Raw genomic sequence first — 27,178 nt, 5'->3', positions numbered from 1 at the left:
AACAATCATTAACTATTTTCCACAAATTCTAAATATGATTATTTAAAAATAGGTAAAATTATTGTTTTTTTCATATGTCTTGCGTCTAATTTATGAGAGAGCAATAATTATTTACATAAAGCCGCATAGTTAATACTCATAAAATTATGAAAGATGGTGGATCCTATCTAGTTCAAATAATGTTATGGGTCTAGTTCCTGGTTTCCTTTCTTCATCAATTTAAACTTTACATTAAAGATTTACGTTGGGCAATAATAGTTAGTGGCACTCTTAACTGCAAAAAGTTTTGAGTAAGGGCGTGGAACTAGCTAGCTAGGCAACACAATTCCTTTGAAAAAAAAGGTAATGCAGCTGGGCTAGTGGTACTTTGGTCCCACAAAATTTGACCTTTAATATCGTAGCTCAGATACTGTCTTGTAAAGAAGAGACTGAATTTCATGGTACAATGAAAGGGTGTGGTGTGCGACAAATTTGACTGTTGAAGTTGACACAGAAATTGCTTTGCGTGTATATATTGAGTGGTTGTTGTGAGCAACTTTGGGGGATGGCTGAGTTCAAGCATTTGGTGCTGGTGAAGTTCAAAGAAGAAGTGGTGGTGGAAGATGTTCTAAAAGAAATGGAGAAGCTTGTTTCTGAGATGGACATTGTCAAGTCCTTTGTATGGTGAGTTTTCCTAATTGATTTGGCCTAATTGATGGCTGTATGTATATATTTTGATTCCATATAAAAATAAAAAAAAAAGAAGAAGAAGATGAAGAGTATTCAAACTGTAAGTTTTGGTATTACAGGGGACAAGACATAGAAAGCCTGGAAATGCTGAGACAAGGATTCACGCATGCTTTCTTGATGACATTTGAGAAGAAGGATGATTTCACTGCATTTGCCAGCCACCCAAATCACGTCGAGTTCTCCTCAAAATTCTCGACCGTGATCGACAAGGCTGTGCTGCTTGATTTCCCAGTTATCACAGTCAAATCTCCTGCCTAGCTACCCGATCAACAACATAATTAGCTTGTTGGACTACTACTACTACATATGTGATATCAAGTGTGTTTTTTGTGCGTGATTTCGTGGAGAGTTTGTTTTTCATTAGTATGACATGACAATGTATTTTGGTATTATCAGATTTTAAATTTGCATCCGGCTTTTGTTTCTGTGGCTCGACCAAGTTGTGATGCATTTGCCAATAAAGTTACATTTCTTTCCCACGTGTGTGCACTTCTGATATTTTGTCTTGTATCCCTGAGATAAATGTTCTAAGTTCACTCTCAAAGGGGAAAAGGAATTCTTTCTTTCTCCCAACCATTGCATTGTTTTCAAAATAGGGTATGAAATCATGAAATTTAATGGACATGTTTGGAAGAGAGACGGACTTAATGAAATTTAAGTATCTGAAATGATTCTTATATTAAAACTTAGTATATTTTTATACACAAACTTTGAAAATCAATATCAATCTGTTAAATTGTGCTTCTTGACCAGCTTTTTTTCTTTTTTTTTTTTTTTTTTTTNTGTTGAAGAAACTGCATTATATAGTTCAAAACCCCAGGCCTGGTGTTAATTTGGATTTTTTAAAATTATTTTTCTTGTCGAGGTAGAATAGAGATTTTCTTCCCAAAGAAAAAAACCGTAATAAAAGCCTAACTGTAGTCAGAGGATTTGAAATTTTGAATAATCACATACAATTTTATTTTATTTTTCATTAAAAAAAAGGGACAAACATCTCTTGCTTAATAAGCCCTTATACAAAAAGTATATGAAATTCATACACAATTTTTTATAAAAAAAAAATTTAAAATTTTGGCCTTGTGTCCACAGCAGCTTAAGACATGATCCTTGCCCATGGCGGTCCTACGAAAACCTTACTAACGAAAACTACAACACGATGTTTAGACCAAATTAAACAAGAATTTTTTTGTAATATTATACTCATAATAAAATTTAGTGGCAAGTTTTTATTTATTTTATGGAAGGGGCACCATTACATTGTCCTCTCCCACAATTAGGAGAAGATTGTGTATAAACAAGAAGTGTATGTCTGTCAAAATTGGGATAGTTGAACATTAAAAACACATAAGAAATAATGGGTTACATCTGTTTACTGTATCGAAAACAACCAGTTACGTAGCCGAGAGAGGCTTCCAGATCAAAATTCAATGGACCCGTGACTTGTGGACCAAAGTTAATGCAGATAGGAACTTTCATCTGTCAACTCCTTCAAATTTATTTATTTATTTATACTTTTGAGGAAAAGAGATTTGCGACAAAGTCTCTTACTCCACACTTCGTTTTATATATGGGATCTGATCCCGTTGTGACCTCGCCCTTTCAAATTTATTTATTTATGATACTTTTGGGGTGGTAGATTACAACTTGAAATCTCGAAATCAATACCTCGTTCTATGTTGGGATGCCGGTGCCATCCCATTAATGATAATAGAACATTAGAACCCCTTCTGTCACTGAGTAGTTTTGGTGTACTTGCAAACAGGAGTACTGAATTCTACAATTTTCACAGTTCTAGGAAAGAAAAAATTAACGTGATGGAATTCGATATTATTCTTAAAAAACATAATGAATTTCACATCCATTACTTTTTTTCATTAAATTTTCTAGCTAATCTGAAATATATATGTATATAAAGAAGCATTCACATGTAAAATTAAGAGATTATGCAGAAACTTTAAATTTTCGTACTAAATGATTTTCCTGCAGGCATAGATCATTAATGAAAACTCTACTTTATCTTCGTCCTCGTGCGCCATCTTCTCTTCCAGCCACAATCGGCTGTTGTCGAACCCAGTTCGAGTCCTGAACATGAACACCCCACACCCCGATTCTGGATTGTAGAACCAATCATGAACATCCCACATCAAATCAATGAGCAATCCGTCCAAGAAAATCGTTTGGTTCCCCCGGAAATTCCATTGCAGTCTCTTCACATGAGTTACCATCTTTTTATCAATGGAAACGGACAGCGCCGGGTACTTAAATCTTTCATCTTCCCCGCTGCAACGTATCGAAATCTCATGAGAAGATCCGGTCTCGCAGAATTGAGCCTTGGTCGAATAAAGGGTGTTGCCTGAATAATGCTCTTGACGCGTGATCAATGAGAATTTAGCCATTTTGTTGCAGGAAATCTTCATCTTCTTTCTTGTTGCATCTTCCACCTTGTCTCCGAGAATTAGGCCTAGTTCTGAATCAACTGTGATGAAGACATAATAGCCATCCACCGGTTCGGGCCCTGTTAGGTACCTGGCGGTTGAAAGATCCCAGAAAAGCTCAATTTTACAGCTATCAAATTCAATAGATTTGCTGCCTTTCAACTTTCGAAACAACCGCGAATTCGTGTTGAGTTTGATAGAGCTTGATGGATCTATGCCAAAGAATACATTCAGGCCTTGAAATAAACTGTTCTTGCACCATGTGAGTGTAATTAAAATCGGTTTTTGAGTGGAGAGAACTATCCTATATATACATGTGACAGCATTTTGAATTGAAGGAGTCAAATTTGTAGAAATACAAGAGCTGTTTGAGTAAGCAGAACATGAAGTTTCAGAGACTTGGACTGCATATTCAGTCAAACAGGACGCGAAATTTATCATATTTTCCGGAGATATTAAAGATCTTCGAAACTTTTGGAATTCTTTTCGATTCAGATGTTTTGGAGAAAGGGAATTCAAGGAAGAGGAAGATCAACGAAAGGACATAGTACAATTTTGGAATAGAAAATCTCTAATTTTGCTGCTTGATTTCTCATCGTTTCATCAGAGAGAAAAATTCTATGAAAAATGAATAAAAACTGTCGATGTATGGACAGATATATTTAATGCAGCAGTGTAATGACAATTGCAGAGTTGCTTTGTTTTTTTTATTTATTACAGATATATAAATAATGTTATTTTAACTGTTTTTTTAGGTATTCAATCGGCCATGAGTCAGTGGTCGTAACTAGAAATCTTAAAATATGAAGTCAAAAAAGAAACATGGTAAATAAGCGAGTATACTTTGGAGAAAAACGATAATCAATTTAGGACCAAGCAGCATACTTAGTAATCACGGACTCAGAAATATGGATTTATCTGAACTAGAATTTTAAAATATAGAATATTTTAATATTTTAAATTGATATAATCGAAGTAATAGAAATTAATCTAAAATTTACGTATAAATTTTTTAAAAGAAATTGGAACCCAGGTGCCAATGAATGTGGCTCCACCACTGAACTTAGAGTTGCATTCGATCCAGATATTTGTTAATTTTTTAAAAAAATAACAGATTTTTGTGGAGTTATAGATTTTTACTTACTTCTGCAGAATCTCATATTTTTCTAAAGATTTTCACATAATCTTGTGAATTTTTTTGCAAGACTTTTATTGACATTTGTAAATTTTTCCATACAAGCTATGGATTTTGTAATTTATTATTGTGATTTTTTTAAAAAAATAATTTTAACTAACACTTGAATATAACTAACTTTTATTTATTTAAAATAGTTTTATCTATTAATAAATATTTTTTTTATTGATTTAATTAACGAACAAAAATAAATAAATCAATATTAAATTTATTACAATTAAACTTCAATTATTTAAACAAATTCAATATGTTTATTTAATTAATTAATATTTTTTAAAATTATATAACAATAATTTTCAATATTAATAAATAGTAAAATTAATATAATTTCATTCATTTTAAATAAATTTTTGTATATAAAAAAATATATCAATTTTTTTTTACAATATGTCTAATAAAAATAAATAAGACAATTATTTGTACATAAAAATAGAGAATAAGTATGTTAAAATATTTACAATTAGTGTAATTTTATGAAGTTTTAGTAGAATTAATTTATTATAATTGTCTCTATATATGTGTGTGTCGATAAAATTTTAAAATTATGTATCAATCACATATATATTTATTTAATTTATTATTATTTTTATTCACTGTCATGTGCAAGAATTTTAAATTATAATAAAAAAATAAGATGTAGATTTTCTAAAAGTATATAAAATAGTTAAATATCAAATGCTATATAACAAGTAATAAAAAAATTACATTTTACTTATTTAAAATAATTATTATTATTTTCAATTTTAAAACAACAAAATAATCTAATTTTTTTGTTATGTAGTGTAATAAATTTTTATTAAAATTTTTAATAAATATAATTTAAAATTTTACAAGGTTTTGTGACTGGAACTCAAAAAACAAAATAAATTATATTAATAATTTTGATTCTAAATTATTTTTAGCAATAAAAATATGTTTTTAAAATTTTCAAATAAAAGGAAAAATATATGGAGGAGAAAAAAAATAAAAATTAGTGTTTGTAATAATATTATTTTTAATATAAATGAAAGTGAGTATGTGAGTTTGAGAAAATTTTCAATTAAATGTTCGTACATATCTTTAGGTTGAATCAAATACATCTTTAGATTGAGTTAAAAACATTTTTTTACAATTTATAATTATATATTAGAATTTGATTTTTGTACTTAATAGAATTTCATGTAGTCCTTAATGAGTAGGTCTCTTGTGAGACGGTCTCACGAATCTTTATCTGTGAGACGGGTCAACCCTACCGATATTCACAATAAAAAGTAATATTCTTAGCATAAAAATTAATATTTTTCATGGATGACCCAAATAAGAGATCTGTCTCACAAAATACAACCCATGAGACTGTCTCACACAATTTTTTGTTGTCCTTAATAGTATATGGACATTTTAAAAAAGCTCTATAATTTTGTAGAGTTTTTAAAAATCAAGTTTGAATATCACGTGATCTTTTAAAACTCTACAAAAGTTTACATTGAATATCACAAATTTTCATAAAATATATACAAAGTCTAGATTGAATATCAAGAGGATTTTAAACTCCATAAAAGTTATTAAAAAGTCTATAACCAATACACACTCCTTAATATTTTGTCATAATATAGTTGCACGTAATTATAAGAATATGTCTCTTGTGAGACGGTCTCATGGATATTTTTTCGTAAGACGGGTCAACCTGATTTTTATTTAAAGTGAAAAGTACTGCTTTTAATATAAAAAATAATATTTTTTCTTGAATCAGATTGGATTGGAGATCCGTTTCACGGTATTGACCTGTGATATCGTCTCAAATAAGTTTTTGTAAAATTGTATAATGATAGTGTGACGCCCGGGGCCGAAGAGGGCGTGGAGCGATTGCCGGTGCCATTAGATTGTACGGACAAGAAGAGGCTCCTGGCAGGCTTCTAGGCGAATGGAACATGAATGAACCGATCTCACACCACAAAGAGATGGATTCCAAAACTGTTTAGGTATGATATTGTGCAGTTGAGGAGTGCTTAAAAGCTTTTATAGGTATTAGTGTATTACTCATATCAAGAAGGTGCATCTTTTTTCAGGAGCTTATCACATAAAAACTCCAAAGTTAAGCGTGCTTAACCTGAAGTAATTTTGATATGGTTGACCCTCTGAGAAGTTTTTTATGGTGCGTGTGAGTGAGGACATAAGTACGCTGGAAAGACTAATCTTGGTAAAGTAGGGACAATCGTCGAATCTGGAGCGTTACAGTTGATATCGGAGCTGAACTATCTTAGTACGGTGTGGTTCGGAGACGAACCAAACGGAAGCTGGTGGACATGTGATGCCCAGAGTCGAAGAGGGCAGGAAGTGATCGTCCATGCCATGAGGTTGCACGGACAATGAGCGGCTCCTGGCATGCTTCTAGGCTAAAGGAACACGAATGAACCGATCCCACATCGGAATGAGATGGATTCCAAAACTGTTTAGGTATGAAATTATGTATTTAGGAGTGCTTAAAAGATTTGACATGTACTACTCATATTAAGAATTTTCATATTCATTTCGGGAGTTTATCACATAAAAACTCCAAAGTTAAGTGTACTTGACTTGAGGTAATTCTAGGATGAGTGATTCTCTGGTAAGTTTTGTGTGAATGAGGACATAAGCACGCTGGAAAGACTCGTCTTGATACAGTGGAAACGGTCGTCGGATTTTGGACATTACAGATTGGCAAATTTATCTTATTTTATTTATTATGCACTTATTTTGGTTAAGATCATGTTCCAAATAAACAATATCGGGTTTTTAGTAAAATCTATGTATAGAATATTTGACATTCAAATTTCAAAAGAGATTATATATTGTGGTCCTTGTGGTGATTGATGGTAGAATTATTTACGTGCTGTGCTTAATTAACAACTGCCTTTCAAAGTCTAGTTCATATTTTAAATCCTATTATATTGGGGTAATAGCAATAGCAAATTCAACATATTTTATATATAATGATTTATAAAAACCCCTATAATACAAAAATATAGTCCCAAAATGACATTAAAATCCAATTGACATGGCACAAAGAAGTGGATAATAATGATATATATTGTTGAGAATAATTCAATTAATTTCTTAGACAAAATAATTTATGTACAATGTTCCAACTTTTTAACCAAAATAATCTACTTTCTAATTGAGTTTCCCCTTTTCTTGAAGGTAGCTGTTCAACTTTCTCACGGGCCCTTGTTTTTCCTTTCTTTCCACAGTTTTCCTTTCTATATCGGCAAGAGTTGCCAAACGCGTAGACAATTATGGCTTGGAATGATTTACAGTTAGTTGGGAGAAAAATAAATTTATCTTTAATGTCAATGAGGTCCTTTTTTATTTACACCAAGACAAAGAATTTGATTTATTTTATAGGTAATTTTTTTTATTTTTTTAAAAAAAGAATCGATGATCTTCTGAGTTTAATATCGAGGACCCTCAAATTTTATGAGTCAGTTGTAAAAAGTGAGAAGCAGACTTACGTTTGGAAAACAATTTAATAAAATCGATTCTTTATGCTCGTGATGAGATAATAAATAAATGCTTAATATATTAGATGAAACAATGATTTAAAACAATATGAATATTTATCTTGTGAAACGGATCCCCTTCGTCTATATTTAAATTCAAAAATAATATTTTTAACATTGCAAATAATATTATTGAAACAATATACGTCGTACCCTTCACAGCATGCATGGCACAAAAGATAAAGAATAGAGGATGAATTATTATTACTCGTTAAGGATGGATTCCACGTACAAAGGAAAAAACATTGAAATAAAATAGAAATTTATGAGGAAAATATANTCTAATCATAAAAAATTTACACAAAACTCTTATGAGACGGTATCATTAGTCAGTTTTGTGATACATATCTTCTATTTAGGTCAGCTGTAAAAAAGATTATTTTTTATGAAAAAAGTATTATTTTTTATTATAAATATGAACATTGTTGACTCGTTATACGAATAGAGTTCCGTGAGACATATTAGAAGAGCCATACTGAAAAATTTAATGACACAGGTCATATATAAAGGAAACAAAAGTGAGACATATTAGAAGAGCCATACTGAAAAATTTAATGACACAGGTCATATATAAAGGAAACAAAATTGAATAATGGAGAATGAATGAGTAAAGGGGTAGGGAATATCCACAGATAACAAATTAATGTTTCTTGTATTAATTGGATACAGATGAATAAGCACTTAATTGCTACAAAACATTGAACCCCAAATGGGGTCACGGCCACCCCCATCTTCTGAATTAGTGAAATGAAAATAAATTGAACTATCTTGAATGTTTTGTATAAAATAATTCCGTTAATTAAATTCGACTTTAATTTGAGTGACTCAAGCCCTCGTTTTAAATCGATTTCGCATATATGTTTTTTTTATTGTTGATTTATTGGTTGTAATGTTATTTTGATTATTTATAGGACTTGGCGTTTTGTCGCATTAGCAAAAGTTATAGCTGGTGTTAAAAGTGTAACCCGTATCTTGTAAATCGCACAACAACTCAAATACCACGATTCGATCGCTTTGACAACAGGGACACTTATTTCACCAAACACTTTCCCTACCAATAATTGCATTTTTTTCCATCAATGAGAATCGAATATGTGACTTTGGCCCTTATATCAATTATAAGATCGAACTCTTGTCGTTTTATTGAAAAATATAACTAGTGGTAACAATACAACTGAAATATTTTAAACTCCACGACAGCTCAATTGTTCTTCCAACACTTGCTATTATTGCACTTAAGATTATCATTTTATCTTTGTTTTTTACTTAAAATATTGACTTGCCATCTAGCTTTTAAATTAATTAAATGAAAGGCTATATTCCATCAAGTTTATGTATGAGTACGCTTTTCTTTCCAAGAAATTTGAGCATCAATGTGTTATTTTATTTTTTTGAGTTAGCAATAGTTTATTATAATTTATAATTAAATATCAAACTCGAGATTTCATTTCAAACTTGAGACTTTAATATCAAATCAACTATGAATGATTTGATCTTTATTTGAGTTTTGGTTTGTCTAATTTTTGTATATTTTCAAACTCGATTCAAACAGTACAAGCAGTTAATGATATGGATGATGATCGTGGTCTTACTAGATCGATAGCTTTGGAAATTCAAACACTGCTCATGTTTTTTTTTTTCTTTTAAAAAGTTCGACTTAACTTGATTACAAGTAACTCCGACTTGAATCACATTGACATATTATTTTATTAACTAGAGATCATCAAAATCATTATCAATTACTCGTATCGATTGGAGTAGTTGATATTATCCTAAATTAATCATGCGAAAGCGATACGAAGTCTGCAGAGATGTGATCAAGCCACTCAGGCCAACGAGTGGGCTGTGATTATTAATGAGCAATAAATGAATATGAAAGAGACCAAAACAGACAGCATAGAAATAAAACATAAAAAAATACAAATCTATTGGGGATTTGAATAAAATTAATTGATTTCAGAAATGAATAATTATTACAAATTGTTGAAACAAATAAATAAATTACACATGTGACAAGAATGTTGTGTTGGGAGCTCAAGTTAAAAGATATCAGACAATATCTGGTCCTTGTATTGATTACGCATTAATTCATTGTTGGGTGTAATGGATTTAAAAACAATATATATACACAATAAATCAAACAATTATTTTAAAAAATTAGATACTTAATTAAATAAATGCTCTTTATATATACGGGTACTTCATTTGGTTTTGGCATTTTCCTTCTCACATGGCTTCCATATTTTAATGATGTGAACTAAAAGAACAATATATTAATGCTCCTAGTATATCTTGTAAAATAAACAAAGTTTATCGGTAGTTAAAAAATCATTTTCTGTGGCATTAATTATATATATATAAAATTATACATATTATTCACGTTTTCTTTTAAGTGCGGAACAAGTTACCTAAGACACTCGTGTCAAATGGTTCAATATAATGTACTCAGAAATATAATAATTTATTAATTTAGTAAGGTGAGATAAATAAATAATTAACGATGTTAAAATAATGAAATATGTCATATCTTGTTCATATGAAGTCCAAATGAGTTGAAATTTGGATAAGAAGTAGAAATTCGGAGATATACAAGTTTCGTGTTTTGAATTTGGATAAATATGATGTTTTAGTGGTCCGAACGGATATATCAATGTAGACAAGATTAAATATTATATATTATTATTATTATTATTATTATTATAATATTAAAAAAGAAAATAAAAAGTTAATTAGGTGGACTGAATTCCACCAATTCATTTGACCTCGATCGACAGAAACATTGAACAAAGGGAGAAAATATGAGTTTTCATTTTTTTCGACTTTGTGATTTATCGGTTTATTCAATCGATGAATTGTAAGGACCGTGATATATCACGATCTTGGGCTCCGATCCCTCTGGGTTTTTTCTCGTAAACGAAAACACTCGAACTTTAGACTTCCTTGATAAGTATTTAAATTCATGAGAGTGAGTACCAATTGGGCTAGCTCAAAGGTACCCACTCTCATCAATCTACGTATTTAGCCCGAAGGTCTTGAGTTTGAGTGTTGGAAGAGGTGGAAAAAACCACTTTTCAGGAATGTGATATTGTTATAAGTAATGACGCATGAAAAAACTTATGAGGGAGAAGGACCCAGAGGGGGCCTGTTTACAAGAGAAGATCTCAGAGAGAGCTCAAGAGCGAGATAGCACCTGATCGTTACAATAAAAAGCGCATTTTATTTTTTATACGTTAAATTGAATTCCAAAATTATTAAGTTTTTTTGAACTAAAACTCTTATAATGAAGCTCAAGTGCAAGATAGTACATTGTCGTTAAAATAAAAAGCGCCTTTTATTTTGTATATGTTAAATTGAATTCCAAACTTCTTAAGTTCATGAACTGAAACTTTTAGGATGACTGTGTATATGTTAAATTGGATTTCAATTTAGGTTGTCCATAAGACGACATTTTAATTATAGGAAGGTTGGAAACCGAGTTTGGGACACACACACACATATATATATTTGGGTATGCTTGCTTTAGGTAAGAGTTGATAATCTACAAGAAAACAAATTAGACCTAAGGATCATTAATGAGTATTTCATTGGATATGCCAAAATGTCTAAAGGGATGTATAGTTTATGGTCCATCAAAAATAAAAAAAGTTTGTGGAATCAAGAGATGCGAAATTTCTTGAGATTGACTTGATTAGTTGATTAATGGGAGAGATCAACTTCAAAATATTGATAATTATTATGTTCATCCATCCGCAAAAGTTATATATTGATTGTTATTCACAACATCCCTAAAATTAAAATGTGTTTGTGGGACCAATCATATAAATTTTACAAATTGTTAATCACGATAATATGGATCTTAATGCTCATCAAGATATTGAGTATTAAGTTGAACGCCATCAATTGAACGATACGATCTAGCATAATTGAAAAATGTTGATGCAATATTAAGAAGATCTAGTAGCATTAAGAGATCAACAGTTTCCAAATGATTATGTTGTGTATCTAAAATAATTTGACTATTTATTTTGAGCCGAAAATGAACTTGAGATATTTTCATAAGTCATGAGCAATAATAAATCTAATTTGTGATATAATGCTATGAATGGTGGATGAATACAATAGCGGGTGATGAGTTTAAAACTTGGTTCATTTTTCATTTATTGTATATGAGTCTTCAACACAAAGAAAGTTTCATTAGACATTATCGAACAATATAAGTCTAGACTCGTTACTAAGAAATTCACTCAATGGAAGTAGTTGATTATATGAGAACATTTTCTCATGTATATAAGAAAAAATGTATTCATGTGATCATGTCATTAATAGTCAATTTTATGTAGATTTACATTAGATGAATGTGAAAATAATATTCATCAATGCTAATCTAGAGTAAAAATGTTATATGAAATAACTTTAAGAAATCTTCTCCGGTGATTTGAGTATTTAGTGTGAAAATCTAAAAACTCTATATAGTGAAATGATTTTCATATCAGTGGTATTTAAGGTTTCACAATGTTACCTCTTCATTAAATTTTTTTGAGAATATTGTGGACCATTATGTATATTAGAAAGTTAGTGTGAACAGAATTTGTATGGAAATTATGGGAGTTTTCTAGCTATTAACCACTATAAAGTTGCAAAATGTTATGAGGTATCTTTATGGTACTAAAATTTTGTATGTTTATGTATAAATGATTTGATCATTTGGAAGTGATTTGCTAATTCCAATATGGAATTTAATTTTGTTTCTTATTTTGAAGCATTATTTTATGGTTAATGTCAAGGAGTTTCATTTTGGGCTTAAAATTGTGAATTTATGTCTAAGCCATTAATATTAAATTACGACAATTCAATTGTAGTCTTTGTGACAAACGACAGTCGAATTAAGTATATCGATATAAATTATTACATCAATTGGAGAACGTGTTAAAAAATAACGTGTTCAATAAACATGTTATCACTGCATTGATGATTCTTTGAATTAAAAGCTTGCAAATTAAGATGTTTTAGAATCATGTAGTAATTAATTATGGATTCAGCTCCTAAAAGATTTTATAGTATACATATTTGGTTTTGATTTATGAAACTCATTCAATTATGATACTTTTTTCTTATTTAGTTATTTACATATTTAGTTATATTAATAAAAAAATATCAATTAAATTGAACCTATAATAAAGCCTTGATTTTATTCATTAAGTAATAGGAAATGATACATGTGATATACAGAAGATAATACTCAATATAAGAGAATATATTGTCATGATTTATGTATTTGTTTATTAAATTTGGATGATAATTGATTTCTTGATTATCAATTATTTGAAATATACAGACAAAGTGAAAAAAAAAAGTAGATATTCGAGTAGATGTTCAATAAGTTATTCGAGTATAACATTCAATCCATCTTCTACATTTAGTTATCATGTTAATTAAGTTATGGACATGATTATAAATTATAGCGTCGAAATCAAATTACTTATTAACTAGTCCACTCTTATATAATTTATAATCATGTCCATAACTTAATTAACATGATAACTAAATGTAGAAGATGGATTGAATGTGCATTTGGTTTATATTTTCAAATTAGTGTATATATATACTAATACTACTAAAAGAAATGCACATTAATTGTGACAATTGGGAAAGAATTTCCTAACTAAATATTGCTGTCCGTATGCTAAATAATTAATTGAACAAATGCGACGTGACATCTTTGCAACATGTGCAAGGCAACTGCAATAGAGCCCTACTCCAATTTGATTTAAAAGTCTAAGTACGATATTCGGAATTTTTCAACATAACATAATATATACATAATTGAAAACAACATCAAGTTCCTGAGAAGATCAGTTTGTAGGGATTGCTGCCCCTTCCCTTCTCACATTTTATCGTAGACTTATATATTTAAATATTAATAATAATTAAATACACACAAATAAAATCAAAATTTACCCTCTGAATTTCTCGAGTAGCACTTTTGCACGAAAATATTCGACTTTTGTTCCTTTGAGTGGCTGGCCAAAGTCATTTTTCCTTGTTATTAACTGATATATATCATATATTTATTGGGTTCATCATTATTTTATTGTTGATTCGTTCGTATCTGTATCAACAACAACTTGCCATCGCAAATAGTTCTACCATGAGCATCCCAAGTTTACACATTTTTATTACAAAATATTTGTCTGTCGTATGTAGGAACGTTGTTACTATTCAAGCCTCTTTTATTTTAATAGTGTCCCAAAAAGAAATATATTTATGGAATGAATAATCGGAATTATAAAAACCTGATAATTGTAAATAATCTACATAATTTTTTTTTTCTCTTCACATCAGGATGAATGAAATATATCTCCAAAACAATATTTTAAAAACCAATTAAATTATTCATAAGATGTAGTCGATATATCATTTTGAACAAAAATAAAATATTATGCAAGTCAGCCAAAAAAATAAAAAATTATGGGCATTAAATTTAAGGGCCACTTGGTGTTTAGCGACCTACATTAACTAATGTTTGGCAACTTTAGAAATTAGGCACATCGGCGACGACCTTAGACTCGATGAATCCATATTTCCTTTCGAGTAATTGGCATGTATCAATATTTTTTTAGATATAAAAACTTTTGATTTTTTTGGAATGGAAAAATATTTTAGTTTATTTTTAAAAAAGGAATATGGCTAAAGCATATAATCCGTTTAGTCGAGCTTCTGAAAAAGGAAAATGGCAGATTATTACAATTATTATTTATATTGATTGGGGTTGGTTTTTAATTTTACTTTTATATTTAAGATTTTTTTTCGTTTAATTTAAGAAAATAAATAAAAAAAATTATCAGATGTTGGTTTTACTTATAGAAAGTATTAAAATAAATACACGGGAAGAACTAAAAAGAAATTACTAGTAAGAAGGACTTTTTTTATTTATTAAAGTACATAATTTATAATAGTAAATGACAATGACAATAATGTAATGTGACAAAATCGAAAAAAATAACATACATAGAATTTTAACTAAACCTATGAATAAAATAATTATTTATTTTTCTTAATATGCATTTTTATTATATGTTTAGACTAAATAATATGTTGAAAAACATGTTTTAAAAACTACGAATAATGAATGAGGGATGTTATGGTCAATTTACATTGTATTAGAAATACAAAAGAATTCAGCTGAAATAGTAAAAATCATAGAAACACAAAAATAATAATTATTTAACCTAGATTTTGGCGAAATTCCAATTCACATAAAGGTTTGGTCAATCTACGACTCAAAACTATAATTTTTTTTTTCGATAAATAAATTTTATTAATACAATTACACTGAACATACCCGAGAATAAAAAATACCCTACAGTCGTTTCAAAAGTAAAAAAACATGCTTTCTTAAATAGTGAAAAGGTAAACCTATGTTTTTGGAAGAATGAATAGCTTCCAAACAGATTTTGCCCATGACCAACCTAGGATGTCTTATATGTTACAAAAACAAAAACTAAAAACTTGGACGGAATCTGAATATATTAGAAAACTACATACAAAAATGAAAGAGCAACTACCCCAACTCTGGAAAAAAAAAAAAAAAAAACTAAACTGCCTCCAACACCATTTTGTATTATATACTCTTCACAAATTGATTAATGATCAATGCTTTACATAATGTGTGATGAATTGAGTCGATTTGCGATTTTTTCGAGCTAACTTGAAAAAAATTTGATTCGTATTCGAGCTTATCAAATTCAAGCCAAACTCGAACACGTTCGAACTTTTTGTGAGACAACCTCGAACTCAAATTATTTTGTTCGATTGTTCGTAAATCTTAATATTTTATTAATATAATTATATATTAAATAAATTTCGAGCCTTTCGAGTAATTATTTTCAAGCAATAGTTTGAATAATTGGCGAACATGTTCGAATTATTCGAGCCGAACTCGAACTCGAATTTTAATTTGACGGAATTCGAGCCAAAAATTTAAAAATTTTCGAACTTCGAATCGTGCTCGAATTTGAATAGAACTAATTCAAAACTTTAAATTTTTTATTCCCTCCCCGAAACAGGGGTAGGGCTGAATAAGTCTCCTAACCCGATCTCTCATTTCTCCTTCACCAACTGCTTTACATGAAAGAAAGCCAGAAAAGGTTATCTCAAGTTTTCCTCAAAAAGACAGCTTTAGAGCACTATGCTCAAAATCTTCTTCTGATAATTCTCCCCCACTTACACATCCTTCATACAGACCGGTGTTCTCCTGTTCCTTCTTATTGGTGAGTTTGGTGTGCTTTCTCCAAATGTCGAAGAATTTTCTCCTTCTTCTTCTGATGTCGCTTCTTCTTCAACTTCTTCACTATGATAATGTTAACCTTCTTCTTCATAATATCACTCCACTGGAGCACATCAAGTCTTGTTACTTTTCCAGCTCTCATTTTTTTCAAACACTACATCTCTGTCACGTCCCGAAACTCGGGATTGACACCGACGTTGTTTAACAATCACACAATCAAAACAACAAGCCTTTGCAGCACAGTGTAAACCGAAACCAGTTTATATATCATAATCTCAAATGAAATAACAATTGTCTTTACAATACCGAAATCTCAAAAATAACAGAGTTTAATGTGGAAACGTAAAACTAAAGAACATAATAACTTTAAACTTAATCTAAATTCTCAAACGTTCACCATCCCCAGAACTGTTCGGACTCTTCCTCCTCGAGTTCTTCTTCGAGCTTATCTGGGAAGGGTTGTAAGGGGGTTGAGTATTTGGGAATACTCAGCAAGTGGGGGCGTATCGAGCACAATTAACACAACATGCATAAATTTCGAATTTAAAACATGAGTTGCATACATACTTCATAACACATGCATAACCTTTACCAGCCACTGTGATTTATCTAACTTTCTATGATTTACTGACGTCAGTCCCTAATTTTTACTCCTCTAAGGGGACGAGGCCGTATAGCGGTTATATCTCCCACCGCGTAAGGGTACGTCATGGTTGGGATTCTCACCCATATACAGTCGACTCCTCACAGTGCTTAAAACAGTATGACAATTCGACACAAGAAAAGGAGTAGAAAAGAACGTGTACTCGACCGTATTTTCAAAAACACACGAAGAATGCATAATCGAAATTAATTCTTTAAAACAGCCCACTTACAGCGTTTGAATGCTAAAGAAAACGTAGGTGATTGGCTTCAGGAATTGCGTCGCCTCTCGTTCTTGCTCGGACAGTACGTCGGCTTCGATTTCTAGCCTATCTTTGGGACGATTTTTTTGGACAGAGTTTTGGCTAGGGAGAGTTGCTGAATTCTCGAAATTTTGTAGCCAAGAATTTCGAAATTATAGGGCGTGAAGAATGATGGAGTGATGGGGTATTTATAGGTGAAGGGATGATGGTAAACAAGGTAGTCAAATTAAGTCCAAATTTGGCCTAAATCTCATATTTTTGGGTTCCAAATCTCCTTGCTTAATCTCGAAAATATGGTGCTTAAGTGAGGGGATTTTCTTCCAATTTTCTTGTGGCCTATTCTTGCATGATTATATATCTTTAGGCACCACAATATCTAAGCACAATATTTAGTGGATTTTTGGAAATCTACTAAGTCTATGCATTGATTCTTCTAGCCTTGCATAGTCCCTACCAATCTGGTAGATTCCCTTGCATATTTTCGAAATTATGCAATATTTATGCCTTAGTCTTCTAGGTTTAATATATTACCTTCCAATCTTGCAATATATTCCCCAAATTCGAAAATATCTTGATATGCATAATTTAATGACTTAATATTGTATTTCCAAAGTATTCTCATATATCTTATCACAATATATGTACCCAAAAATAAAATCCTAACATTTCCCTGAAAATATTTAATTACATGGTTGATTAAGAGGAAAAATATTCGGTCCTCACATTCTCTACTTACAACTATCTTTTTGGACACTGTATCTTAAAGTCTATATGATTTAGACTCTTCACTCACCCGGCCCCAGCAACACGCATTGAAAACTTTTATCATCTAGCTTCTTTCTCTTATTTTCTGGTACATGAACATGGGCAATGCATCCAAAAACCCGAAAATAGTGAACATTGGGTTTAACCCCGGTCCAAGCCTCTTCATGGGTTATGTCTTTCACTACCAATATAGGACTTCTGTTGAGCACATGCACTGTCCAGTTTACTGCTTCAGGCCAGAAACTCTTTGGAACTTGCTTATCAGATAACAAACTTCTAACCATGTGCATTATTGTCCTATTCTTGCGTCGGCCACTCCATTTTTTCGGGGAGTGTATGATGCAGTGAGCTGCCTACTAATGTCATCAGATTTGCAAAAATCATTGAAATCGAGAGATGTGAACTCTCCACCCCTATCTGTACGTAGACAACGAATAAAACCTCTTGTTTCTTTCTCAACGAGGTTTTTATAATTTTTTAAGATGGTAAAAGCTTCAGATTTTTCAGCAAAAAAAATATCCACACCTTGCGTACTCATCAATGGTTAAAGTGTACTAACAAGCTGCTCTGCAACTCATCAATTGTTAAAGTGTCTAAATTGTTAGACTCTTCGACTAAGCACACAACATAGTTGAACTTTGAAGTCATTAGATCTCAGAATTTTTTCAATGATCACTACTTGAGTCATGCTTTCAACTTGAATCTTTATCTTATTTGCGATGGCGAGTGTTCAAGCAAAGTATTCATGAACACTTTCACCCTCTTTCATTTGTAGAATCTCAAACTCCTTCCGAAGGACCTGGAGTTGTGCTCTTCTGACTCTTGTGGAACCTTGGTACTTCTGCTTCGTAGAGTCCCAAATATCTTTTGCATTATCTTTATTGAGAATGGTCTTCATAATATTCCGATCAATAGCTTGGAACAAATAGTTTTTTACCTTCAAGTCTTTTAGCTTCTGTTTCTGCAATTAACTTTTGTTGAGCTTCAGTAAGCTTTATACCTTCTTCTGCTAGACTGCTACAGGGATTCCATTCTCCACCAAGCCCCAATACTCCTTTGAACGAAGAAAATTTTCCGTAAGCATGGACAAATGATCATAATGGCCATCGAACTTAGGAATTGTTGGTTGAACAAAGTTGTTTTTCGTAAGCCTTATACCTTCTTCTGCTGAAGAATATATACGAGAACTCGCAATAGAGCACAATGTTGGCTTATATAAGCATTACAAAGAGAGAAATCTGAATAAACAAACCAAGTTATACACCATATAAGAATGTGGAAAATGGCAAAGGAGAGAGTCAAATGTTTTATCTAAATGTCCCTAAATAATAGGATTTATTTAAGTGACTAAATTCTAACAATTTTGACAACTTCAAATCTAAAATATTCAACATGCTTACGCCACAATTGCTCTGAAGTAGAACCCTGAAGTATTATGTGCCTAGTCCTACTTTTTGGCAATAAAAAGAAACTGACAATATAGTAATGGATAATAATAAACATTCACAAACAGTCCATCGGTAAAAAAAAAAAATTATTGATCATTGGGTCGAAGGATTGAGATTTCAAGGTTTTGGAGTGCTCGTGGATTAGGATATTACATAGGATATTAAGTAATTAGGCTCAAACACATACAAAAAGGGCTAAAATACTAGCCCGGTCCTGGATCTTGAATTGAACATATACATATAATAATAACAACAAAAAAATAGGCCCTCTAGTGGGCCGGGCCCTAAAGCAATGGCTTCTATCGCCTTACATAAGGTCAGGCCCTGAGAGAAAGCAGGGGTCGAGAGCGATTTTGATATCTATGGCTGCGGATTTAAACTAGCTCATTCCATTGCCATCCTAGGGACGATCATGGGAAATTGGAGTGTTATTCGGTTAAAGGTTAATATTGACAGAATAGGAAAATTCTAACACGAGTTACAGAAATAAAGTCAACTAAGGTTAAAATCAAAAAGTTTAGAAAATAGGTCTCCGAAAGCAATCATCTCTTAAATTCCTCAGGCAGATAAGAAAACCGGAATAAGGAGTACTGAGACGAATCAAATAAGGGGTGCGAATATTTAGTTTATTAGTCAAACTAATCTATCAAATTTATTAATATTGTTAAAATCATCATTTAATTCCATCAAGTTTCTTTTTCTTTTTGTATTAATACCAACTTATCTATAGAATTAGGGTGGTCTGATTATTTTAGTTTATTTCAGGTAGGTTGGTTATATTTTCACGCAATTTCACGTGTTATTTGGATTTGTACAAATTTTGATGAGTTTCATTTAATTTATGAAATCCCTCTAAATAACTTAAATCATTGCACGTGTTTTTCGAGGTTTTGTATTATGTTTTTCATCAATAGCCATTACACACGCGTCGTCATCTTCAAATGGTTTGTCTTCTACTGGTGCAGGTATATCTTCAAATATTTTTCTTTCTATTTTCAAATATTTTTCTTTCATCAAAATAGAAAGAAAAATATTTGAATTNATGCAAATTTCATGTAGTATAATATGTGATAACATCAACTTGACCGACAACGTACGCTGATCCAAATTATATGAGAGAAACAATGACTGAGAATAGTCCATTCCCGAATTTATACAATGGAAATCATATCTACCTGAGAAATTTTGATCGGATGGAGTTGAGATGTGTTGTTGGTAAGGAAAGAAAAATCCAACTGGGCTTTTCAGTAACCTTACGAAAATAATGAATGAGAAGGCACGTTTTTGCATGATTCAATTACGTGGACCAGCCAGCTGCGCAGTCCTGGTCCAGCACCTCACATGATTGCCATTTATTTGTGTTGTTTCGAATTGTGTACACGATAAGTAATTTTTTAAAAAACATATGTTTTCATACTTTGATTTCAACATATGACACAAAATATATGTTTTTTAAATTATATATTAGATTCTTCATATTGTATAGTCCATTAAATTTAATAGTAACCAGTCCCTCTCGTTTGTGATAAGTATATACTACAAAAATTGTGTGAAAAATCTCAAGATAATAATAAAAAGTAAAAAAATTAAAAATTATATTTTTTAATAAAAATTTCTATGTTATGAACAATATAATTATTTTAGAAAATAAATCGACATTTTTTAGGATATGATTGTCGTACATGTTGTATAAAATTATTAAATAAGTTTTTATGATATCTTTTAATAAAAAAAATGAAATGTTGGAATATTTTATGTTTTGGTGATTTAATAAAGTCGTTGATCTAATAAATAATTACATAGTCTAGTCGAACTGAATTCAAGAAGAAAAATGAGTATTCAATTTTAGATATGTTTTCGAAGCAAAACTGTTTACCAGAGCCCTACCGATTCTCTAAGCGAAACTGTTAATGGATTAATCAATAGTAAAAGGTAAATAATAGAAGTCAAAATGATATGTCGCTAACAGAAATCGAGTTGATCAAAGGACAACTGATAGAAGAATATACTTTGGTAGATCTGTTAGTCTAGATAAAAGACATTCCATGAATATCTTCTTATCATTTCTAAAGAGCAAAGGTCGGTTGAAGATTTGATAAGATCTAGCGTAACAGTTTTTTCAGTTCGTTGAATGTTAGAGTCCATATGCACTACCCGAAGTGTACTATATGTCAGAAAGGACAATAACATGTTACAACGATTTATGTATTCGAAACGGATTTTTATATTCAAAAGGACGACCGTTGCAGGTGATGCTTTTAAATAGATCAGTCAAGCATGCTTAAGAACTCTCTTTCTCGCTTAAATATTTTCTATGTCTAAGAAAAGACCATTGAGTTCAAAGCATTTTTTGAGAGCTCAAATGATCATAACAAACACACTTTGATATTTTGTTACCTGATCTTTAGAATTTCTTTTGAGAAATCTTTGTAATTGAGATTAAGAAGTTTTAATACTCATTTTTATTAAGTTCAAATGAAATACAAAAAGTTTTAGCTAGGCAGTATGGTAAGACTTGTTGAAGTGGGCAATTTCAAGGTGTTGTAATTTCAAAGTCTTTTAATAAAATATTTTCGTAAGAAAGAAAGAGTGACCTAAGAATATTGAAGGCTCCGAAAAACAAACTTGTGTCATTTTTTTTTCATTTACTCTAGTTTGGATTCATACTTGATAGCACAACTGTTCATACACTTCAGCCTTTTTGTGTTCAATCCCTGTCAGCGAGCTTCTTTCTTCGCAGTCTCCAACTGCTGGCTTATTGATACCAAATCAATAAGAATTATATTTCAATGTTGCTAACCCAATAAAATATTTTGAGAATTTACTGAGATTAGTTATTCACTTCCCTTCTAAAATTTGTTGAAATCATTAATTTGAGAAGAGCGGATTCCAAAATTAGTTATCCTAAGTGATACTCACGGAAAATTTATGGTCCGCTTCTTGCAAGTGTCACTAATCCAGATGCAGGATTAAAAATTATCCTGAGCCTGAAATCACAAATATGACCGTTAGAAGGGGGCCAGGAGGGTGTCCTGGCGTAGCCCCTCCGACGCTCAAGTCAGAGACTGAGGATATATGGGGGGGAGCCGTTAAGGACGCTGCTGAAAACAATATATATTGAATCCATAATCATACGCTCAAACCTGGTATTTATAGGAGAATACATGGGCTTGTCATGGGCCATTCACATGTGGGTCTTAGAGATGGGCCGGAGTTTGGGCCGGATCTTGATGGGTTCATCCCTGGGATATCACCAGTCTCCCCCTCCCGAGTCGAACTGAATCGTAGGTTAAAAGTTCGATTAATTGCGCTGTTATCAGTTTACAACATGTGAGTTGTGTGTCGATCCTCTGCTGCTCACTAGTCTCCAAAAATTTGGAAACGAATTAAATCACCTTCCCCTTGTGAAGCGTCAGATATGTGCCGGGCTCCCATATAACTAGTCATTCATTCTCCACCTTGTTTGACTCTCCTGCTTCACTTAATATTTTCTCCATGCCCACGCTTGTACCCTTGCCTTTGTCAACGCAAGTCCTCGGATTCGCCATAGCATCGCGCACGTCTTCCCTCGCCTTAGGCCTTCATCACCCTCGCCTATCAGCGTGCTCGCCCCTCGCCATAGACCATCAACACCCTCGCCCTTCATCCTACCATCAGCACCACTCTCGCCCATCCCACCGCGCTCGCCTCGCCCTATCAGCGCGCCTGTCTCGCCCTCGCCCTCGCCCTCGCCCGATGCCCTGCACGCTCGCCTAGCCTCCGCCTCGCCCTACCGCACGCCCTCGCCCATCACGAGCGCGCACGCTCGCTCGAGTGCTCATGCTCGGCCGGGCGCACGCTCGCCCCGCCTTCACCTCGCCCTATCGCACGAGCGCGCACGCCCGCTCGACAGCCCTGCACGCTCGCATTGCCTTCGCCTCGCCCTAACGCACGCCCACGTCCCGCACGAGCTCGCACGCTCGCCCGAAGCTCGCCCAGCGCCCACCTCGCCTAGCCTCGCCCCAACGCTGCTCCACACTCGCCCAATGCCAGCTCGCCCCACGTCGCTCCACGCTCGCCCAGCGCCCACCTCGCCTCGCCCCAGCGCTGCTCCACGCTCGCCCAACGCCAGCTCGCCCCACGTCGCTCCACGCTCGCCCAGCGTCGGCTCGCCCAGCGCCCACCTCGCCTAGTCTAGCCTCTCCCCAGCGCTGCTCCACGCTCCCCCACGCCGCTCCATGCTTGCCCAACGCCAGCTCGCCCCAGCGCTGCTCCACGCTCGCCCCACGCCAGCGCACGCTCGCCTCGCCACCCTCGCCAATCTCGCTTCGCCCTCCGCCAGCTCGCCCCGTAATTTTCGCAGTGGCAAACATCGTTCGTTATCGACAAACCAAATATATTTTTCTAACACGGTTTGCCCTCGTCGCCCCCATCTTCAAGGTCCTCACTAAGCTTTTGAGGAAAATAATTTAAAATAGTCCTTAGCAGAAAAAATAAAACTTCAACCTCCTCACCCTCTAACTCCACTGCTAGGCGATGCCTTAGCAAGAAAATAAAAACTCTCATCTCATCATCTCGTAACTCCTCTTTCAAGCCGGACCTTAGCAGGAAAAATAAAACTTCAACCTACTCACCCTCTGACTCCTCTGCTATGAGATGCCTGAGCAGGAAAATAAAATTTAATTTCCAACTCTTCACCCTCTAACTCCTTTGCTAGGCGATGCCTCAGCAGGAAATTAAAAGTTTCACCTCCTCATCCCAGTTTCCTCTGCTAGGCGATGCCTTAGCAGAAAAATAAAGGTTTCACCTCCTCACCTCTGACTCCTCTACTAGGCTCAGCCCAAGTAGGTAAATTTAAATTTCTCTTCCACTCTACTCCTCTACTAGGCGATGCCTCAGTAGGAAAATAAAATTTTTCTCCACCCCAACTCTGCTCCTCTGCTAGGCGATGCCTTAACAGGAAAATTTAATTCTCCTCCTCCTTTCTCTAACTCCTCTGCTAGGCGATGCCTTAGCAGGAAAATAAAATTTTTCTCCTCCCCACCTCTGCTCCTCTGTTAGGCCATGCCTTAGCAGGAAAATAAAATTTTTCTCCTCGCCGCCTCTGCTAGGCGAGGCCTTAGCAGGAAAATAAACTTTTTATCCTCCCCAACTCTGCTCCTCTGCTAGGCGATGCCTTAGCAGGAAAACAAAATTTTTCTCCTCCCTAACTCTGCTCCTCTTCTAGGCGATGCCTTAGCAGGAAAATAAACTTTTTCTCCTCCCTACCTCTGCTCCTCTGCTAGGCGACGCCGTAGCAGGAAAATAAACTTTTTCTCCTCCCCAACTCTGCTCCTCTGCTAGGCGACGTCATAGCAGGAAATTAAAATTTTTCTCCTCGCCGCCTCTGCTCCTCTGCTAAGGCAACCAGGAAAATAAAATTTTTCTCCTCCCCAACTCTGCTCCTCTTCTAGGCGATGACTTAGCAGGAAAATAAAATTTTTCTCATCCCCGCTTCTGCTCCTCTGCTAGGCGATGCCTTAGCAGGAAAATAATATTTTTCTCCTCCCTAACTCTGCTCCTCTGCTAGGGCAAGCAGGAAAATAAAATTTTTCTCCTCCCCGCTTCTGCTCCTCTGCTAGGCGATGCCTTAGCAGGAAAGTAAAATTTTTCTCCTCCCTAACTCTGCTCCTCTGCTAGGCGACGTCATAGCAGGAAAATAAACTTTTTCTCCTCCCCAACTCTGCTCCTCTTCTAGGCGATGACTTAGCAGGAAAATAAAATTTTTCTCATCCCCGCTTCTGCTCCTCTGCTAGGCGATGCCTTAGCAAGAAAATAAAATTTTCTCACTTTCATAATACACCAACATTCAAGAACTGAAAAGAAGAACTTGATTTTATTGAATTCTAACTGATTACATGGAAAAATGCAAAGATGAAATACATCGACAATAAAATCCAGAATGATACTCCCTAAGGTGGTAAGCATTCCAGGGTTTCTTTAAAGCCTTTTCTCGAGCATTCTCCAAGTAATGAGCTCTAGAATTAAATTTATCAATCACTCTGAAAAGTCCCTCCCACCCTGGGTCCAACTTTCCCCTCTGATCTTCTTGTACCTTCAACAGGAGCAAGTCACTCACTTCTTCTTTTCATAATCATGTTAACCTCCACACACGCTCTTTTTCCTTCCTCCCTCACTACCCCTTCATAACACCGACGCGCAACTTTTTGGTCCCCGCACAAGACCCCAACTCCTTTTCCAACAGGAAACTTAAGCTTCTGATGATATGTGGAGGCTACAGCTCTAAAATCCTTTAGGGCCGGCCGTCCCAGAATTCCGTTGTAAGCGGATAGGATGTCCACCACGGTAAATGTTGTCATCTTCGTTACCCACCGAGGCTCATGTCCCAAAGATAGAGGAAGGACAATCTGACCCAGCGGCGGGATGGCATGTCCTGCAAACCGATATAGAGGAGTAGAGATCGACTCGAACTCAAATCCCTCCACCTTCATTTGATCCAGAGTGCTCTTGAACAAGATATTCACTGAGCTTCCATTATCAATAAAGATTCGTGCCACATCGTAATTGGCAACGGTGGTCGTCACCACCACGGCATCGTTATGTGGAGTCACAACGTCTCGGAGGTCGGCCCAAAACTGATGACCGGATCCTGGGGTAAGTCTGCACCCCTAGATATCTCAAACTTCTCTAACCTCCTACCATGTGCTTTCCAAGCTCGTCCGAAATCTCCATCAGTAGCACCCCCGAGATCATATGAATAATTCCTCTCGTAGGGTGGTTATACTCATTCGTTCCCCTCCTCGGTTCAACATGCTCCCGAGGGACATCCTGACCTCGACCTTCTCCCCTCGGCTCTTCGACCCTCTGATTTATCCACGGAGGGCCTCGACCCCACCTAGAAGAGGGGCGAGATCTCAGCTCACTCGCGGATGAGGATCCTTCTTGTCTACCCCGCGGCGGAGGCCGAGCACTACTCTCAACCCTCTGCGACTTCCACTCCCTCTCCCCTGACTCCCTCACCTCCATCACCTTATCCCGACTTCTATTCAGAGGAACATGTGATGAGAATTGTCCTCTACCTCTGGCTCTGTCCTCCTCCCTTTCACTTACACCTCTCTTCCTACCACAGCTCTCCGCTCCCTCAACTCTACTTCCTCCGGGCCGGTTCTCCATCCTTCTGTATCGTTGGGCATCTTCCAAGTTTACATACTTTTCAGCTCGAGCCAACAGATCATCATAGCTCGACGGAGGCTTTTTGACCAGCGACTTGAAAAACTCCCCTCCCCTTAGTCCTTGTGTAAAAGCACTTATCATGATGTCGGGGCTAGCCGCTGGTATTTCCAACGCTGCACTATTGAAGCGCTGGACAAACTCCCGTAAAGTTTCAGCCTCTTGCTGCTTCATCACAAACAAACTCAGATAGTTTTTCTGATGCCTTTTGCTGCTGGCAAATCGGTGCAAGAAAGCTGTAGAAAAATCCTCGAAAGACTGTATGGAGTTGGGATGCAGGGTATTAAACCATTGCTGGGCTGACCTCACCAACGTGCCCAGAAACACCCTGCACCTTACTCCATCCGAATACTGGTGCAACAGAGCCGCATTCTCAAATCTCCCTAGGTGTTCTTCGGGGTCCGCATGTCCGTCATACTCTCCAACGTTTGACTGTCGGAAATTCGGAGGAAGCCTTTCTTCCAAAATGGCTAGTGAAAAAGGACTTCCTCTCTTGGGTACCGGAGCCCTGCTTCTTACCTGCTCCCTCAACCTCCGTATCTCCTTCCACATCTCTCCCATCTCACTAATCTCTCCACTTTGGAGGGGTTGCGTCTCCTCCACCCTACTCTGGTGGACTTCAACATTTTTCTCACGCTCCTGACGGACGGCTTGTTCTTCTGCAAACATAGACTCTTGATTCCTCTTCAT

At 34.5% G+C, this 27,178-nt stretch overlaps 3 protein-coding genes across 3 annotated transcripts; 1 reads left to right on the top strand and 2 right to left on the bottom strand.

Moving 5' to 3' along the window:
• The first annotated feature begins 414 nt into the window (after nucleotides 1-414).
• Nucleotides 415-1,203, top strand: LOC140957394 (stress-response A/B barrel domain-containing protein At5g22580-like). The gene is made up of 2 exons (XM_073414626.1): nucleotides 415-663; nucleotides 789-1,203. The coding sequence occupies exons 1-2, from the start codon at nucleotides 545-547 to the stop codon at nucleotides 985-987; spliced, it is 318 nt and encodes a 105-aa protein (XP_073270727.1). The 5' UTR covers nucleotides 415-544; the 3' UTR covers nucleotides 988-1,203.
• Nucleotides 1,204-2,541: 1,338 nt separating this feature from the next.
• On the bottom strand, nucleotides 2,542-3,817 carry LOC140957379 (uncharacterized). Its single transcript, XM_073414610.1, has one exon. The coding sequence runs from the start codon at nucleotides 3,603-3,605 to the stop codon at nucleotides 2,697-2,699; it is 909 nt and encodes a 302-aa protein (XP_073270711.1). The 5' UTR covers nucleotides 3,606-3,817; the 3' UTR covers nucleotides 2,542-2,696.
• A 21,551-nt stretch (nucleotides 3,818-25,368) lies between these two features.
• On the bottom strand, nucleotides 25,369-27,178 carry LOC140957200 (uncharacterized). The gene is made up of 3 exons (XM_073414338.1): nucleotides 26,828-27,178; nucleotides 25,951-26,746; nucleotides 25,369-25,907 (listed from the first exon to the last, which is right to left on the bottom strand). Exons 1-3 carry the CDS (start codon nucleotides 27,176-27,178, stop codon nucleotides 25,369-25,371), a joined length of 1,686 nt encoding a protein of 561 aa, XP_073270439.1.

The sequence above is a fragment of the Primulina huaijiensis genome, chromosome 14, assembly GCF_012295235.1.
Source record: "Primulina huaijiensis isolate GDHJ02 chromosome 14, ASM1229523v2, whole genome shotgun sequence".
NCBI lineage: Eukaryota > Viridiplantae > Streptophyta > Magnoliopsida > Lamiales > Gesneriaceae > Primulina > Primulina huaijiensis.
This window is presented reverse-complemented; position numbering and strand designations above follow the sequence as displayed.

Excerpts from the sequence above, each read along its gene's own strand:
- LOC140957379 (XM_073414610.1), bottom strand. The coding sequence starts at position 3,605 with ATGATAAATTTCGCGTCCTGTTTGACTGAATATGCAGTCCAAGTCTCT.
- LOC140957200 (XM_073414338.1), bottom strand. The coding sequence starts at position 27,178 with ATGAAGAGGAATCAAGAGTCTATGTTTGCAGAAGAACAAGCCGTCCGT. Across the intron at positions 26,747-26,827 it reads TGCACCAGTATTCGGATGGA|TCTTTCGAGGATTTTTCTAC; the intron begins GTAAGGTGCAGG and ends AACTCCATACAG. Across the intron at positions 25,908-25,950 it reads TGGAAAGCACATGGTAGGAG|GATCCGGTCATCAGTTTTGG; the intron begins GTTAGAGAAGTT and ends GACTTACCCCAG.
- LOC140957394 (XM_073414626.1), top strand. The coding sequence starts at position 545 with ATGGCTGAGTTCAAGCATTTGGTGCTGGTGAAGTTCAAAGAAGAAGTG. Across the intron at positions 664-788 it reads ATTGTCAAGTCCTTTGTATG|GGGACAAGACATAGAAAGCC; the intron begins GTGAGTTTTCCT and ends TTGGTATTACAG.